At 44.6% G+C, this 18,042-nt stretch overlaps 1 protein-coding gene across 3 annotated transcripts in view; it reads left to right on the top strand.

Annotated features, from left to right (window-relative positions):
- Positions 1-564: 564 nt before the first annotated feature.
- The window catches only part of LOC104921982 (prospero homeobox protein 1), a 34,371-nt gene continuing 16,893 nt past the window's right edge, over positions 565-18,042 (top strand). Inside the window, exons 1-4 of one of the 3 annotated variants that reach the window (XM_027284049.1) lie at positions 565-1,543; positions 4,596-6,662; positions 10,530-10,637; positions 15,770-15,964. In XM_027284049.1, coding sequence (XP_027139850.1) covers positions 4,662-6,662; positions 10,530-10,637; positions 15,770-15,964 — 2,304 coding nt within the window. In that variant the 5' untranslated portion in view covers positions 565-1,543; positions 4,596-4,661. Of the gene's footprint in view, positions 1,836-4,595; positions 6,663-10,529; positions 10,638-15,769; positions 15,965-18,042 lie in introns of all 3 variants that reach the window. The other 2 variants (XM_019273039.2, XM_027284048.1) reach the window with 2 other exon arrangements.

Genomic DNA, 18,042 nt, shown 5'->3' with positions numbered 1-18,042 from the left:
ACGGGGATATTTTAGTGGATCTGAGTGACAGACGGTTTCATGATGATATTCGGCTCTGCAGCATTTTTCCACAAAGACACGTTTAGCTCTCCTCAGATATTGGCTTTCCCTGGATAATCTGAATTCCAAAGCAAAGCTTCGAGCCTCTGTGCTGCTTTGCCTGTTCATAAATCAGACTTTGCCTGCAACCAATGAGAAAACTGCGCACGTTAAATATCTCTACATGCAACTTTGAACCTCCAATACCCAAGTGACCCACAACTGTTATTCCCTTTGAGAGGTCTAAATGTGCAACAGTTGTATTTTCGGTAAAATATATATATACACACTTATATTTTAAATATAAACCTTATTAAGACATATCAAAAGATTAAATTGCAAAGGTGGTGATCATTAAAAAGGAGTGTGCTTTTAATGTAATAAACTGTCAGACATTATCGAAACATGTATTATTAACACAAGCGTTAAAAAAGTGGTTTGTTTTGTAAAATAGAAGTATATATATATCTCTATATATATATATAATATATATATATATATATATATATATATTACTGTCAGGAGGAAGACTGAAAGGTGTCTGAAAACATTTGCATTAAAACGGCACAAAGCTGTCTGCTCTAACAATTAATTTCATGTTGCATTCATCTTAAAAACATGCTTTTATTTTTTAAATATAATGAATAAATCCACAACCAGGCGATGGTTGGCAAACAAATCTACTTACTTCAAGTGTTTCCTTTACTGTTATCACTGACAAAACATGTTCTGATTCTTTCAAAAAGTAATGACATTTTATTCAAAATCAGCTCTGACACGTTACCGGTTTATAGAAACTTTCACATTAAGACTTGAATATGACAATAAATAACATAATAATGTGTAGACTATGTGTTTTATTGCGGCTCAGGTAGTGTAATGTCAAAGTGCGTAACGATTCTTACTCGCGCAGTCGGTGATTTGGGAAGAAAGAGATTAGTAACAGTGGTATTTCCTTTTTTCTCTCTCCTCTCTCTCTCTCTTTAGTTGCATGCTCAAGTCCCATTCTCTGGTCAAGTTCAGTGCGTTGTTCTCCGGACCGGACGGACGCTTCTTATTGGTAGGTTGCGACAGTTACATCACGCCGCTCATGACGCGCACGTCTTCCTGTTTCCTTCAGCCGCGTCTTAAAGTGAATCTTAGTGGCGGAGGAGCGCTCCAGCATCCAGTCCTCTGCATCCAGTGCGCCTCGGAGACGCACACACACTCAGTCTCTCTCTCTCTCTCTCTCTCTGTCTCTCTTTCTCTTGCACTCTCTCTATGTCTCTCACTCTTTTAGTCACAGCAGAGGATAGAGGGAGAGACCGACGCGCAAGAGCTCTTTTCATCTTCTATATTTTTCCTATTTTGTTCCTTTCACTCGCGTCGCTGACTTTATTCCAGCTCTCCCTTCTCTGAGAAATTTCTTATATTCCAGCATCCAGCGATCCGCCGTGCTCTGCGTTATATTGTCTCTTTTTTTGTTGCCGTAGGAGTTCAGGTTGTCCCCCTCTTCATCTAAAGGGTAAGTAACCTTGTCCTCGGATACCTCCCTCTCTTGTTCTGCCTCGCCTGCGCACGGTGGGCGGAAAAAAAATAAACAAATCAAACATCATTAACGTTGAAGGGAAATTTATTCTGCTGATCAACAGCTAATCATATCTATAGGACATTATTTGCTCTGTTTCGTTCCCATCATCTTGATATGTGCTAAGAGTTTGCGTGAGCAGCCCGTATATTACGCGAGGATGATTTGCGGACGGTAGCCCAACCTTCCTCATCAAAGCGGAGATCAAGTTGATTTGCAACTTTGTGAAGTAAGTTTGAGAAGCTTGTGTTTTTCTGTTTTCTTTTTTAAAGAACCGGGAACATTATTTAAAACATGAGCTGATTTTTAGACAGAAACTGAGATTTACATGGGATTTCATCTCTCCGGTAGAAAACCGAGAATTTCATGTCGTCTTTGTCCTGTGGGCTAAATCTTATTTTAACACCTCACGAATGCCTTTTTATTGACACACAACCCTTATTCGGATAGTTTTGGAGCATGTCAGTTGTCCTGTTTTGTGAATTTGGGGTCTATATTCTGTGACATTTGAGAGAAAACGCTGTCGGTGTGTTGTTGTGTGTGTCCGCAACGGTGTCTCTCATAGTCTGTTCACTGACATGTGCAAAGAAATCATCCAAGTCTCGCTTATTGCTTAAATATTGCTGGACCTTAAGTTTAACTCTTAAAAGTTACAGAAACTGTATCATATTTTCATTCTGGCAAAGTTTCAAAACCTCATTTCTGTTTCTTATCAGCTTTCAAGGTTGATCTGATTGAAATAAACAATGTCTCCAGAGAAGAAACAGCTCAACGATGGGGTGAAGATATATTAAAAAGTTAGAGCACGAACATGTACAGCTCGTTGTTCATAGCTTGAAATTATTGAAAGCTTTTTTTTTTTTTAATGAGAGAGAGAGAGAGAGAGAGCGAGAGACAGAGAGGGAGAGCGAGAGTGCGCATGGGCAATGGAAGACAGGTGCGCCGTCGGAAAAGACAGGTGCTGGTGACTATTTCAAGCTCATTGTTGAGATCCTGGGGCGATCAAGTGAAGTTTTTTTTTCTCTTTGAGATGTATCACCTCTTGTCTGAACTGCTGTATATGGCTGTCAAGACTTGAGCCAAAGCCATTCATCAAAAGGGTTGTATTTTAGATTGCTGGTGTTACTTCAATAGCACGTTTTTTTTAATTTTTTTTTAGGAGGAAACATTTACCTCTTGTTAGAGCCAACTTAGACTTTTACAGTTTTACCTTGTGAGTTTATAAAATGTCAATTTTCAGAGTGAAAATCATGCCAGTGAATGTCATTGTGTGTTGCATCACACAAACACAGCGTCTAACAAAGCCAACAGCAAAGTTGTGTGCGTGCGTGTGTGTGTGTGTGAGTGAATGTGTCTGAAAGGTGATAAGAAAAACAAGTATCTCCTCTTTTAAAAATCTGTTTTCACACGCAGCGATAATGTTAGGGTGATACAGTGTCTTCTGGTTAAAGCAAGCAAATAATCAGATGAAGAAAATGTTTTTAAATCTCACTGGGGTTTGGTTTTCCCTGTTGTTTGCCACCACTCACACTGAAACAGTCCTTAAATTAGATGTCTCTAATGGTGTTTGCCTTAGAATATTAAAGAAAAATTAGATCTGAATCTGTTGCTTGACATTTTTGTACGCAACATTAAGAATTGTTATCGCTACTTTGCAGATCTATCTTAAAGCCTACCTAATTCAGTGTAACATTTGAAACAATTTGCAACCTGTAAAATTCAAGAGAAAGAAAGAATATTTGTTCTATTTTTTAATTTTTTAAATGAGCCACTGTGTGCGTGTGTGTGTTATTAAGAGCTGGTGTTTTCTTGAAGTCTGTAAAAAGAAAAATGTAAATGGTTACTATTATGCTGTTCAAAAAAACATTACCAAATTTATATATTCACTAACCTCAGACACATTTTAATTTTTTAAAGAGAGGAATACAGATTAAGCCTAAATTATCTGTGATAATGTCACTTCATTTGAAAGATTGGATGCATCTGATATGGCTCTAACTAAGAAACTGCCACCGGTGCTTACATAGCATTACTGATGCAGGCCTGTACTGACAAAACGTTTTGCTTTCATAGGGGCATTAGGGTTTTTGTAAGAGCGCTTAAAGTTGCTCCTTGCCAGAGTTGACCCTTGTGACCTGTTCATTTGAGCAGAATTAACTGCCCCTGCCAGATGAAAAGACAAACAAAAAACACAGAAGTGAGCTCACGCTGGCACCAAAATCAATAGGCCTATTTTGTGTTGCTTTTATGTGTCACTCTCACTATTGCTTAAGATATCACGGCCATATTGATTAATGTGGATATAAGACTTGCATTTTCTAATTATGCAATGTGTAAACATGATTTGAAATGAGAATATTCAAACCATAGCTCGCTTACCCAAACAGGATTTATCAAAGTGTATTTGAAAACATGTAAAATGCGTACACCACTTTTTTCTCTTTTTTTTGTACTTATTTTTTTATTTTTTATTTTGTGAATTAATCGCTCCTATGTTGGCTCACGCCACACAAAAATGGAAATGAGGACAAGTACTTAAGTAATTATCATAATTTTATGCAGCTTTGTGTTCCGTGGGAACTGGTTCAGTGTCGCGCGGCGTGTAACAGGGGACAGGATAAAATGTAGGACTTTGCCCTGGAATGTCGAGCCAAGGCCTAATTCTGACCCCATCTCGCCTGTTCTCTTCGCCCCTCTGTCACTGATCCTTACTGCCTAACTCTAACCTTGGATGTTCCTGTCCTTGTAGAAACATATTAGGAGGGATTGTTTACTTCATTTTATAATATCGGCTAAGAAGTGCAAGTTGATATATTTTGATTGTTTCTGTGTATCTAAAGCTCTGCAGCTTTTTTGTTCAGTTTAGATTTAGTTATAAATCTGAAATGTTCTAGGACATCTCCTGCTTGAGTGAGTGAGTGAGTGACTTAGATTCTAAAGATATTTTTCACTTTATTGAATCAAACATCTGTGAATTTTTCGCCCTCAGGTACACAAAGGTTTTGATCCTAGAGGACTGGATTTCTGGGATATGGCCCAATAGCAGCAGCCCGTGATGCCGGACCATGACAGCGACTCCCTCCTGAACAGACAGACCAAGCGAAGACGTGTGGACATTGGTGTTAAGAGGACCGTGGGCAGCACAGCCTCCTCCACAGCAGCAGCCACAACAGCAACCACTGATAACATTGCCCGCGCCAAAGCAGCCATTTTCAGTGCCATGAACTCTCTGAGCTCCCACTCTCACCACGGATCAGACACCGACTCCATGGAGTGCTCTGTAGTGCAGCCACATGGTGGGCCTGGCGTTGTATCAGCCAGCGATAGTGAGTCCAAGTCCAATGTACTCCGAAAGCTACTGAAGAGGGCCAACTCGTACGAGGACACCATGATGCCCTTCCCTGGCACCACCATTATCTCCCAGCTTCTCAAGAATAACATGGCTAAAAATGGAGGAGGACCTGAGAGAGGAGAAAGAGGGGACAGGGGTGATAGAGGGGATGCTGGCTTCCCCGGATCAGGGCTTTCAAATGCAAGTTCAGATGCTCCCCAGGAAGATGCCTGCAGTAACTCCTCCCAGGACAGCACCCCTCAAGAATGCTTGTCGCCCTTTGGTCGTCCTCCTGGTCTTGCTACCTTTGACATTGAACGTCTCAATGATGAACACCTGCGTGCCAAGCGAGCCCGCGTAGAGAACATTATACGTGGTATGAGCCACTCACCCAGTGTGGTGGTACCTGCTGCTTCCCGTCATGAGCGTGACCATGAGATGGATGGAGAAAGGGAGATGGAGCTAGACTGTCCACCCCCTCAGTCTCAGCAGCAGGCCCCCAGCAGCCCACGGGGAGGTGAGGTGTGCAGCAGTAGCAGCCGAGAGAACAAGCGTAAGCAGCGTCTGCCTCAGCAGCAACAGCAGAGCTTCACCCAGCTGGTGTGCCAGAGGAAGGAACAGAAGCAGGAGGAGCGACGGCAACTGAAGCTGCAACTGGAGGACATGCAGAAACAGTTACGCCAGCTGCAGGAGAAGTTCTTTCAGATCTATGACTCCACCGACGACTCAGAACACAACGACCTCCATAATGACCTCCACAACGACATAGGAAACATGTCTGAGGACAGCCCAACCAGGTCTGACACCGGTGCTGATGACCGGGGTGGAGATGACATGCGCTCTGACAATGAGATGTCTGACCTGGACCCGGGCCATTTCCTGGACAGGGCGCGGGCATTGCTTCAGGAGCAGGCCCTGCTGGCGGACGGAGAGAAGCCAAGAAGAGAGGGGCTCGGCCGGAGCAAAGCACAGGGAGGTCCAGGCTCCTCCATGCATGCTGAAGGTAAACAGCTGGCAGAAACACTGAAGCAGGAACTCAATTCAGCCATGACCCAGGTAGTGGACACAGTGGTTAAGGTGTTTGCCAAGCCTCCACGCCCTACACCCCAGCAGGCCTTCCCCCCACTTTCCATACCTCCAGAAAGATTTCCAACTGTTGTCAATGGAGACAACCCCAACTTCCACACCACCAACCAGAGGCTGGGGTGCTTCGGAGATGTCATCATTCCCAATCCACTAGACTCCTTTGCCAGCATGCCCGGGATGCCAGGCACCACCAATGACCAAACCGAGGCGCTGCCCTTAGTTGTGAGGAAGACACCCAGTGAGCACCACCACCAGTCCTCAGCTGTGGGTGCACATGGTGGGCACCACCACCCCGCCCTTCATCCCTCTTCACTCTCTGCCTCCATGGGCTTCAGCCCTCCATCCTTTAGACACCCCTTTCCACTGCCTCTCATGGGCTACCCTTTCCAGAGTCCTCTTGGTGCACCCACAGGTGGCTACCCGGGAAAAGACCGTTCCTCACCAGACTCCATGGACCTGTCTCGGGAGACCACCAGCCTGAGGACCAAGATGGCATCAGGTCACCACCTTGGGCATCATCGCTCATGTTCACCAGCGCACCCTGGTAGCACAGCCGAGGGACTCTCCCTGTCCCTCATCAAGTCCGAGTGTGGTGATCTCCAGGACATGGCTGACATCTCACCCTACTCAGGCAGTAATGTATCCTTTGAGAAAATCTAGGTGGTGTGTGTGTGTGTGTGTGAGAGAGAGAGAGAGTGTTTTGAGAGGGGTGAGAGGAATAACTGAAGGTGTTTGACAGTGACCCTGATGTTTAAACTACGTGGTCCAGTTCAGTCCAGCTCATGCCTGTGTAAGCTAGGAAAAATCTGATTTCAGGTGGTAATTCCCTGTAGACACAGGTGCGAAACATTGCATCTGAACCACAAAGTGATAAAAAATCAAATCTTTTTTAGCCTGTTTGAAACTAGCCTAAGAATCTGAGAAATTGTTGATGAATCACTTTTCCTCCCACTGCTGTTCTCTTCTCCATTGTACTGCATTGTTGTATTTATTTTTATACTCATACCTCTTCCTTCTCACAGTACCGTACAGCCTTTTCTTCCATCTTCAATCCTAAGTGCTTTAAAAGCTTTCTTGTCACATATCACTTACTCACAAAGATTAGGACCCCATGACATTTACTGCCCCAATTCCTTTTATAAAAAATGTCCTGAAAGAACAAGAAGGTAGATAGCGTCCTGAAACTTGGCACACAATGGTATTATATAGCCTCCCTTATAGTTTAACCCCAGTGTGCCCCAGTCATGCCATACGGATAAAGAGGCTATCCCCTATGGGAAGCTCAAATTGAATCCCCTGGAGACTCAGGACTAATAGCTTAACCAGATACATTCAGTCCCTTCTCTGTTTCCCCTATACCTCCTTAGTCCGTAAGTATTCAACACCCCTTAACCCTTATGAAAGTTTGATTCGTGTCACACTGGCTGCCCCTCGAAAGCTTTGTCCTCGAGTCATTACCATTCATTACATGCTTAAGAAATTAATACGACAGCTATTAACCTATTGGGACTTTATTAGTGAAGTGAATATGTATATTTAACACTTTGGATGCCTTATTTTAGCTCGTGTGTACCTGAGTGCCGAGCATTTTTTTGTGAGTTTGTGTGTCTTTTTAGTGTGTGTGTGTGTGTGTGTGTGTGTGTGTGTGTGCATGTCACAAAAGGTTCGCCTGAGGACTCGGTAAAGATGTATATTTATGATTGCTTGTGTTTTCTCTTGTGTTCCTCTTATCATCCATCGCTGTTGTAAAAAGCCCACAATCATTGTCGTTTCTTTTCTCTTTTTTTCATTTCATAAAGATCTGTCAACAGCCCGGGGGGCCCTTCGGCTGTTGCTTGGCAGCCAAATACTTCTTTTTTTGTTTTCCCTCCCTGCAAACCCCCCTCCTCCCTGTCTTTTCTTTGAAGCGGACGTTAACAGGTGTTTGCAGCGAGCTGTTTATCTTTCATTACCTCGCCTTGTCTTGTCTTCTGACCCAAGGGTGAACGCTTTCCAGAGATCCATAATCCTTTGCTTCTACGGACTCCCGATGGAGGGATGAAAAGAGAAAAGGGAGAGAGAAACATACAGAGACTGAGAGAAAGTAGAAAACAATCAAACAATAACCACATATGCCAGATGCTGTGGCTTTCATTGTAGCATTTATAAATTCAGGGCATTAACAGATGTACTCCCCTAAATGGAAAGAAAAGGCAGAACATTTATTCCACAGGTTTAGGAAAAAGTTTGGCATTCAGCTTTGTACATTTATGATAATTTCTCTGACATTTGTGAATCAGTTTATTTGTACTCTTATAGCTGGTTTCATATGTAGATTTTTTTAAAAATATATTTCTTTAGCTTTTTTTAATGTATTTTTTTACAGAGCCTCAGAAGGCAGGGACAGCTTGTCAGACATTTTGCGAGGTGTGTTCAAGTTCACCAGCTCTCGGCAGCGTTATAGAGCAGATGGCTACTATCAGTTTCCTCATTTGTTCTCAGTCCGACTCCAAATATTCTTGTCCTTACACCTGGAATTAGGAAGTGGAGCAGCTATTTTCCTCTCATGACTTTGGGCTTTGGGGAAGTGTTGTGAGAATGATGATGTCTTGTCAGATGTGGCAGGCGAACAGTGGGCCAGCTGGTATGAGTGCACCATCATGACAAAATAATAGCCTCGCACGCCACCCCTAAGTCCAATCACAATTACATTTGCAAGCTGTGAGTGAATTGGAGATGAAAATGCCTCATCAGGAGATATGACGCTTCTTAATTGTCGTCTGAAGGGAGGTGATATTGTGTTTATGGCTGGGGAGGTAAAAACTCGACGTCTTTGTTTTAAAATAATTTTTAATTTCAGTGATAAGGGCAAAGTGAGGCTAATCCTAATCGAAAAAGCAAAAACAAATTAATCCAAGTGTAAGTGCACAGCTTTCACAGTAAATAAATCCCACCTTGCCTTGCTGGAAAAAGGGCTCTCTTTTTCTCCGTCTCTCCCCTCTCCCTCTCTCTCCGTCTGAGGATCCATTGTATCCTCTCCACTTGGAGCAGATGGTGTGGTGTGGAGAGTGAAGTGCTGCTCTTTTGGCCAGGCCTGACAGAGTAACACCAGTCTGCCAGGGTTTCCCCCACAAGACCCTCGCTGCGTATACAACTAACTCTCTCTCTCTTTCCCTCTCTCACTGAATCAGACAAAGTAGACGGTCTTTAAGGAGCCAACCCAGTGTGGTTCAGCATTTGCTGGCTTTGCTGTGTAACCCCGAGGCCAAGGGCAATCCAATCTAGCAGCTGATGCCTTCTTCCCACTCTATAGTTACAGCTACATCTGGACACTTGACTGATTTTAACGATCACAGCCACCCCTGTAGATCATAAATAACGTCAAGCAATGTATTTTGTCCACTGAAGTGTAAACAGTCTTCATGGAAACTTAGGGCTGTATCTTCTGTGTAAATTAAAGCCCTGTCTTGCTTCTGCTTGATGAAAACCTGGACTGAGGTTTAAACATTCAGCCCGCCCCCCCCGTCCCTGTTCTCTTTTCAATGTCTTATCCTCCAGATTGATATTATCAGATGCATTATACGGCCGTTAATTCACCATGGAAATGGCTTGGGCCGTTTGGTGGCGCAGATGTGTTTCAGTCCCCCCATCACTGGCTGTGTCCAAAGCCTCAGAGCCCCTCTTCTCCTTCTCCTCCTCCTCCTCCTTCTTCTTTTGCTCCTCCAAGGGTTTGGCAGCGGCAGTGAGGCTGGGGGGTAGGGGTGGAGCAGAGGGAGGAGGAGGGGGATGTAATTGAAGGTTGGAACCATACTATCCCTCAAGGTGCCCCCACCAGCCCATCTCCATCCTCTCTGCTGTTCAATCCAGGCGATCCATTAGGAAGACAAGGCCTCTGACATGTATTTGAATATGGCCTGAGAGTGCGAGAAGGTTTTTTTTGTGTCGCTCAGGCCAATGTTTGGGACCGTCTCCTAGACCTTGTTTTGTCACTGATATGAAGCCAGCATCAGACAGTCATATTCAGGCTTGGCATGTGTTGTCGCCAAGCCATTAGGCCTTCTTGCCCGTCACTGGCATTTAACTGCTGTCTTTGTCTGTGATATGCAAATGTCTCCTTTTTTCTTCCTCCTTTTTTTTTTGGGTGGAGGTTAGGAAAGGGTGTAGGCAAAGGCGCTTTGCTTACTTTGACTGTGAAATAAGCCTCCTTATGTAAAAGCGTCGGCTGTAGTGCTGGCCAGCGCTTTATTTACCGTGACGCTCTCACACCTGATACGGACGATGCTAATTGCAAGCAAATGGTTTCGCCTTGGTGCACTATCTTCAGCCCCCTCCCATGCCATGCACTCACGCCTGGAAGGATATTTGGTTATCCATCATCCAAACGATGATTTCTTGCCAACCTTACTGCCAATTATTAGCACACACATATTGTATTTGTGATAATATCAGAAGCTACATTTGCTTGATCTACCATAAGTTGTTTCCCTCTAAACAGTTGTTAATGTCCTTAACGGCAGACAATTTCAGATCCAAGAGGGTCTCTCTCCCAATCATCTGAAGAAAGCCAAGCTCATGTTTTTCTACACCCGCTACCCGAGCTCGAATATGCTCAAGATGTTCTTCTCTGATGTCAAGGTAAGTCCAAACACGCCCTTCCACTTCAGCCCTTCTTTAAGTTAACAACCTTTGCCAAATTCAAACTCATGTTGTACCTTTTGAGAAGATAGATAACACTCTGGCTTTTGTCGCACTTCTTACTTGTACATTTGCCAGCGCACCTGTTGTAAAAGTGGAAGTTGGATTTATTATTTGTGATGTGCAAGGTTCAGTTGTCGAGAACACTGTATGCCTGTCTGTCTTGAAATGAGGTCCTTTCCCTCGCTAAGTTATGGTTTTATGCAAAAGATGAAAGAAGAGGAAGTTGAATGGGTTTACATGAGGGAGCTGGAGAGCCTATGAGTATTCTAAAGATAAAGAGCGGGATGAGTAATGGAGGGGTGGAGAGGGCAGAGAGGAGGATGGAGCCTAGAGACGGAGGAGTGGTTATCTGAGCAGGTGTAGGGAGGATGTTTTGATAGAGGGAGGGGAGAAGAGAAAGAGTCGATTTAGGGAACATGGCAAGGATGAGCGTTAGCTCCACTGGGAGTTTAATGAAGAAAATTTGGAAAACAAAGCACAATATGTAAGCTACATGAAAAAAAAAACACCAACAGTAACACAATGGCCGTTGTAGGGTGCGCGACCGATTTTCTTCGTGTCGTTGTTGTTTTGTGCATGTGCCCCTCTCGGACCATACGGAGGGGTAAACACTGTGACATATCCAGGCCATCTTATTCAAATCAGGAGATAAAGGTCCCTTTTTTCCCAGCTGCCCTCTCTTGGATGCTGTTGCCACCAACCATAACTTGTGGGTCACATGAATTTGCTATCAGCACTTCATTGGTCTGGTTAAAAAAAGGAGGGTAGATGTTGGTAAAGCGGGTAGGCCCCTGTGAATGTTAATTTGTTACAAAACTTATTAAAGCATCCCACTGGTTTGACATCGATGGTATTTGTGGTTGAACAGTTGAAACAAAAATTAACATGTAAGTTTTGAATAATTTGTTTCACTGACTAATCACTGCCGGGGAGGTGGCCTCCTCATTAATGGCCTTGTCAGATACTTAAACAAGGTCAAGATAGTTAAGGGGATTATGAGTCACGATAGTTTTTGTTTTCAGTAGAAGACAATGGACTCAAGCTGTAAATCGTAGATGTGTATGGGAATGAGACTGAGTATCTAATTAGATTCAGCCAGTGCTGCCTCTTAGCGAGTGGGTGTCCTCAGACATAAGTCTTGAAGGCTAATCAGGTTTCGACTAATCAGGTCTTGACTGTCAAGGACCTAATGAACGTGGGAAGTGGGTTGCCCTAAAAACTGAGCGACGCTGTTCCACTTGATTAAACTCCTTTTAAGATGGTTGTGACTTTTTTGACTTCTGATGTTTTTGAAACGTTTAGACAAATGGGTCATAATATCATTGTTGCCGCTGCTAATGACAGCCAATAGTATCATCCCGCTAGCCCTCATTATTAATGCATATATTGTTTTGATGGAGGGTGAACACTTATGACAGATTAATTAACAGATTAAATTAAGATATTCAGTCAATTAAGAAAGTCATTGCCTTTGTAAAGAGATACAGTGGGTGAATGTGTGTATATACTGCTTACCTTTATGAATTATACATGTACATTTTCCTTTCATTTTCAAGCAAAAACAACTTGACACACACACACCCACACACACACACCTTGCCTCCTTTGTCTGTCTCTCTTTGGCTCTTTTAGCGACAAGCCTCAGTATTTGGGCCAGTCATGTGCTGTGGAGTAGCCGAGGTCAGGAGGGTTTTCCCTTTTCTATATGTCATTCCTTCTCTTTTCTTTTTTTTCGCTGATGGTGTGGCATGGTATGTGTGCCTCGGCGGGGCCGGGGAGAAAGAAAAGCCAGCCGCTGGATTTGAGTCACCGCAGTAACAAAAGCCCGCTTTCCAGGGCCGCTTTTTGTGTGCAGTCAGCCAATAGGCAGCCGGAGATTATCTCCCACAATTCACCCGTGCGAAAACAGGAAACGTTGGAAAGCCCTGATGACTGTGAAGGGGCTTACGAGAGAGAGGGAGAGAGAGAGAGAGAGAGAGATGCAGAGAGGGAGAAAGAGAAAGAGAGACAGAGGGAGGCCCGTACAGGCTTCTGTGTCTTTCTGCTCTCCTCTCCGGTTGTTCTGGATGTAGCTTAGCACTGTGAGGTCATCTGTGTGCTTTCTGCTCCATTGTTGACCACTATGTCAGAGAAAGTGTTGGCGAGAGACACACTTTGGCTTTTCATCCAAATGCTTTTCAGCTAAATGTTTTCATCCTAAACCAAAAGACACAACAGTAAAACCAATTTCACTCTATGTTAATAAATAACGGATGTGTGTGTGTGTGTGTGTGTGTGTGTGTGTGTGCAGACGTTTGGGACAGACGGTCAAAGTGTCTGAATACTTTTGGCAGGCGACTAATATAGTTTAGACCAAGCATACTTGAGTGTTTTCCTATTCTGGACTTAAGTATGTGCCTGTGCATGACCAGAATGTGTGTGTGTGTGTGTGTGTGTGTGTGCTACTTTCTATCTTGTGCTGTTAGCACTAAGCGCTGACCTTTCACAGGCTCTTAAGTGTGAGTGTGAGAAACACGCTCTCGCTGTCTCTCTCTCATCTGCCTCTCAGCCAGACACACACACACACTCATATGCTTAAAGGCAGTACACCGACAAAAACACACACACATATGCACACATTTTCCTCGCTGCATCTCATGTCTATGCTGGCTGACCCCTGACAGCTCTGATTAAGGAGCTGCAGTGATGTGCTCCTTTGAACCAATTCCACCCTTTTTACGCTGAACACACTCGTCCTTAGCTGCTATCAGGGGTCCTCTGTCCCCCACCAGCAACTTAATGAACCAAGACTGCTGGAAGCTGCGGGGGCACTTGCCAAAATCGAGTCCCTGAGTGTGTTGGGAGAAGTTGATGCGGATATAATGTTATTTAGTGCATTTACCAGCATGTACAGTAAATATTGTATGTTTTGTGTGCTCCATGCTGTGATTGAGCCACAGTTCAGTTCAGTTGCGCAGCCTCTAATACATCTTCTCCTGAGCTGTCAGTATAATAAAGTAATCCTTGTCCAAAGTGACAAATCTATCCGTCACTCGGCCGCAGTGACACCAAAGGTCTCCTGCATGAGCGATGGTAACTCTTACACTGACTTTAATCTCAGTATGTAGCGCTCGATCTCGCATGCACCTCAGTTGCGTGCACGCACACGTGCTTGCATATATCGACAACCAATTTACTAATGTCTTAGAACCATAGCCACTAAGACTTGTTCTGATCTTAGACACGAAGAAAGGTTTGGCAGTGTTTTTGTGCTCGGTCACACTCCAGCGGTCTGCTACATTGTGTGTATTTAAGAATAGCCCCGTCCAGCCGATGTATTTGTAAGTGTCAGTAGTTTGTTTGTTTGACACTCCGATGTCACGACCCCAGCTTGCTGACTGCTCACGTTCCGACCCTCTGCCCCCCTCCACACCACCAGCGAAACACAATTGTCCGACGGCACTGACCTGCACCCGTCCTCCCATCCCCCCCTCCCTCCCTCATTTCCCCATTTATGCTCACCCTGCACTTTACGACAGCCACCATGCTACCCCTCCTCTCCCCCCCCCTACATGCACCATCCCAAACCCCTGCCAAAGAATGTCAAGCGGACTTATTCTTTTCCACCCTGCCATTATGTCATCTGCTGATCATTCCAGAAAGGCATGTCGCTCTCCTTTAACCCCTCCGCCATAACACCTTGGGGTCCAACTTTTTTTGCGGTTTCTGATTCGGAAACTTTTTTTTTTTTTTTTTTGCACGTCTTTCCGTTCCACTGCCTCGCCCTCCCATCTTCGTGTGCTTGCGCGTGTTTGACTGCCATCCCAGATCGCGAAGAGTGTGTGTGCATGTTTGTGCGTGTCTGTGTGTTGTCGAACAATAGCCAGAGCCTAATCTCCATGTCAAAACCGCTCTGCCTCCCCAGCGAGCAGTCCGCTCAGCGTTTAGTAGCGTTTTGTCCCCCCATTCTTCCAGCACGACAAAAAGAGCAGAGGGGAGGGAGGACTGAAGGCAAGGCCTCTGTGTGTGTGTGTGTGTGTGTGTGTGTGTGTGGATGAAGGGTGTGGGTGATGGTTAAGGGTTTTCAAGTATTTCACAGGCTAGAATTTTGAATTTACAAGATGTCACTGAGCAAAGAAAGTATTATTTGTATGTTTTTAAGGGTCAAAGCTTTCAGTGTGGCATTTTAGGATGAGAGGATGAGGCAGTTATCCTGAGGCCCTGTGGTTCTTATCTAGTGGTTTGGATGTTTAGACAGTGTGTTTTCACTGCTGAGACCAGGCGGAAAAAGAGCCGGGACCAGCCGAGGCTCTTAATAGGTTTACCCCGTCCTATTGAATCCAGCCGAGTGGCACAGATCAGATAGCCACAGTCTTCTCCGCAGCGCTTATCATCTCTGTCTTTCTTCCTTTCTTTTTTTGCTCTTTTTCTTCTCCTTTCCTTCTGCCTGGGAGGTGGCGGAGAGGGGAGGAGAATCAGGGTGTAATTGGTGAACGGGGTTAAGTACATGTTTGAGCCCCCTGCGGGCCAGGGCGCTTCAGATGATGACTTAATCGTTTTTCTGGTCAATTATGTGTTTGCGGTCTCACGTACCCCCCCCACTCCCCAACATCCCACCCCACCTCTGTCTCTCCACTTTCAGGGTTATGATAGGGGGGAGGTCTGCTCCCAGTGGGGAAGATGAACTGCACACACACACCCTCACTCTCACACACACACACACACACACACTCCCCTCCACCTCCACCCCCTTTTCTAGCTGTCTTATTTAATGTCTCTATTATCTTCCCTCACTCCACGACCCGTGTTCTTTCTTGCTCATGTCTTTAGTTTATGTTATCACCTCACGTCTCGACTCCCTGATGTTAAAATGACTGTCATTCTTACACCACTTGCTCATAATCAAATTTAACGGCTTAATAAGGTTCAGACATGACAGTTTTCCCTCCGCACTGCTTGCATGAAGAATATTTACAGATCCCGTTGATTTTCACTCAAAGTGTCTTTGGATTTTAAGAGATGTTTGACTTTTTTTTACACAATACTGGCACCATAAACCGTGCTAACTCCTCTTCCTCCTCTCGTTCCAGTTTAATCGCTGCATAACCTCCCAGCTGATCAAGTGGTTCAGCAACTTCAGGGAGTTCTACTACATCCAGATGGAGAAGTTCGCCCGCCAGTCCATCAACGACGGAGTCACTGGAACCGAGGAGCTGAGCGTCAGCCGCGACTGCGAGCTCTTCCGAGCCCTCAACATGCACTACAACAAGGCCAATGACTTCGAGGTAAACACCCCAACACTTGCAGCAATTTAATGCAGACAGAACCGTAAAAAAGCTGTATGTTCTCAGCGGAGAGGAGGAGCAGAGAGCAAATGCGGTCCATATCAAAAAACGTTGAATTTCACCTGATACCTCGTGATGCAGACGGGTAGTGTGACACCGTCTCACTGTGTCCTCTCTGACACCGCCTTGCTGTGACTGTTCTCAATGCTGAGTTCAAGTCTCTTATACATCCTGCCGCACTCGGCACACTGCACTATAATGTGTGTCGTCGCTGACTGGTGAAAAACCATCTCTAGAATATAGTCCGATTGTCAGCTTTTGTGACGATGCATTTTCTCAGAAATACCGAAGGAGAATTTTTCTCAATTTAATCCGTCGGAAAAATTCTAAATTCTAAATTGACAATTCACTGAATATGAGGAGAATATTTTTGCGCATTAGAGGCTTCAGCCATGTAGAGATGTGAGGAACTCTCATCCAATGAGGAAGAAACCTCACTGTTAATTTCCTCTCAGCGGTTCTCGGTGTGGGTGTGTGTGTGCGTGTGTTTTTTGAGAAACCACATTTTACTTCCCTGTCCTCATTTACCTATCTTTTGTGGTGAGATGTTTGTGTGTCTTCCAGTGGATCGTAATCATAAATTCTCGGCAGGCAACTTCACCTTTAATATGTTTCATTTTTCACACTTCCTCCTTTCGCCACCGTGTGTGTGTGTGTGTGTGTGTAAACTGTGTGTGTGTGTGAAACGTTTCAGGATCACCCGTGCTCTCTCAATGTCAGCTGACAATAGACCTTTAAAAGGCTTGTGTTAAGAAGGACCTGGAGTGATCTGGGCTGTGTGTGTATTTGTTAGAGAGAGTCTATGTGTGTGTTCGTGTATGTGTGTGAGTGTTTTGTTGTTGCTGCATTTCCCAGTGTCCTGTTCACCTCGAAGGGTACAGCCGTCCCTTGGACCGGCCTGGCATGCTGGCAAAGCACTTCTCCAGTGTGTGTGTGTGTGTGTGTGTGTGTGTGTGTGTCACTTTGAGGGGGGAAAAAATCTCACTGTTATCAAGGTTAAGCGTCCTACTGTTTTAGTGAGAGGAAGGGGAGAGAAAGAGGGGGAGAGGGGGAAGTGGGAGATGGATAGATAGGGGATAGAGGGTGAGAGCTCGGAGACAAAGGAGAGAGCGATGAAGGGAGGGAAGGAGAAAGGGAATCGAGGGGAATGGAAAGGGGAGAAAGAAGGGTAGAAGGAGAGAGGGGGGAAAGAGAGATGACGTGCAGGCGAGAAGTGCCCTTGCGAGCAGTGGGAGTTTTGCAGCGCTCACATTTAAAGTGCTTCACTCTCTTTCTCTCTGTTTACGTCTATCTCTCTCTGTCCGTTATGTGTCCACTGGGGCTCCTCTGTGTGCACCCAAACACACACACACACACACACACACATACTCAAACACACTCTCACTCACACACACTTCCCCACATCCATCTTCAGCCCTCTTAAGGGAGGCTTTGAAAGTCTCTGGCAGGCAGAAGCACTTGTATATATGAGGTCTCAATAAGTCCATCAGTACAAAGCACAAAGAAAAGTGACCCTCCTCCTGTTCAGCTGCTCATGACGGCGGCAGGAATTATTTGTTTAGCAGTTGGGGTGTAAGTTTAAATCAAGGAGATGAAGTGACCTTAAACAGGTGCGGCGAAGTTTACATTTTTTACACCATCAACATGTAAAAGCGAATCGCAGTAAAAGAGGACGCTGTTAAAGGATAATAACGGTATTTATTTTTTTGTGCTAATCATTTAGGTTTCATTTTTCCTGATCCTGGAATCAGGACTTCTTTTCCTACAGAAGCTTGTTTCTGTTTTCATATCAAATTATGCTCTGCTTATGATAAATCACCTGACACCCACAACAGGAAATGGAAGTCCCTGATGGGAAATAATATCCTAAAAAAAACACACAGCTTCATAAAACTTGATTATCATATATATATATATGCCCTTGTTTTGGGACATGTGTTATTTGCCAGAGATGAAGCTAGAGATCCCTTTGCTTGGTTCTTAAACGCACACCTATTTCTTCAGTGTATGTGTGAGTT

The sequence above is a fragment of the Larimichthys crocea genome, chromosome XI (genome assembly GCF_000972845.2).
Source record: "Larimichthys crocea isolate SSNF chromosome XI, L_crocea_2.0, whole genome shotgun sequence".
In the NCBI taxonomy this organism is placed as follows: domain Eukaryota; kingdom Metazoa; phylum Chordata; class Actinopteri; family Sciaenidae; genus Larimichthys; species Larimichthys crocea.
This window is presented reverse-complemented; position numbering and strand designations above follow the sequence as displayed.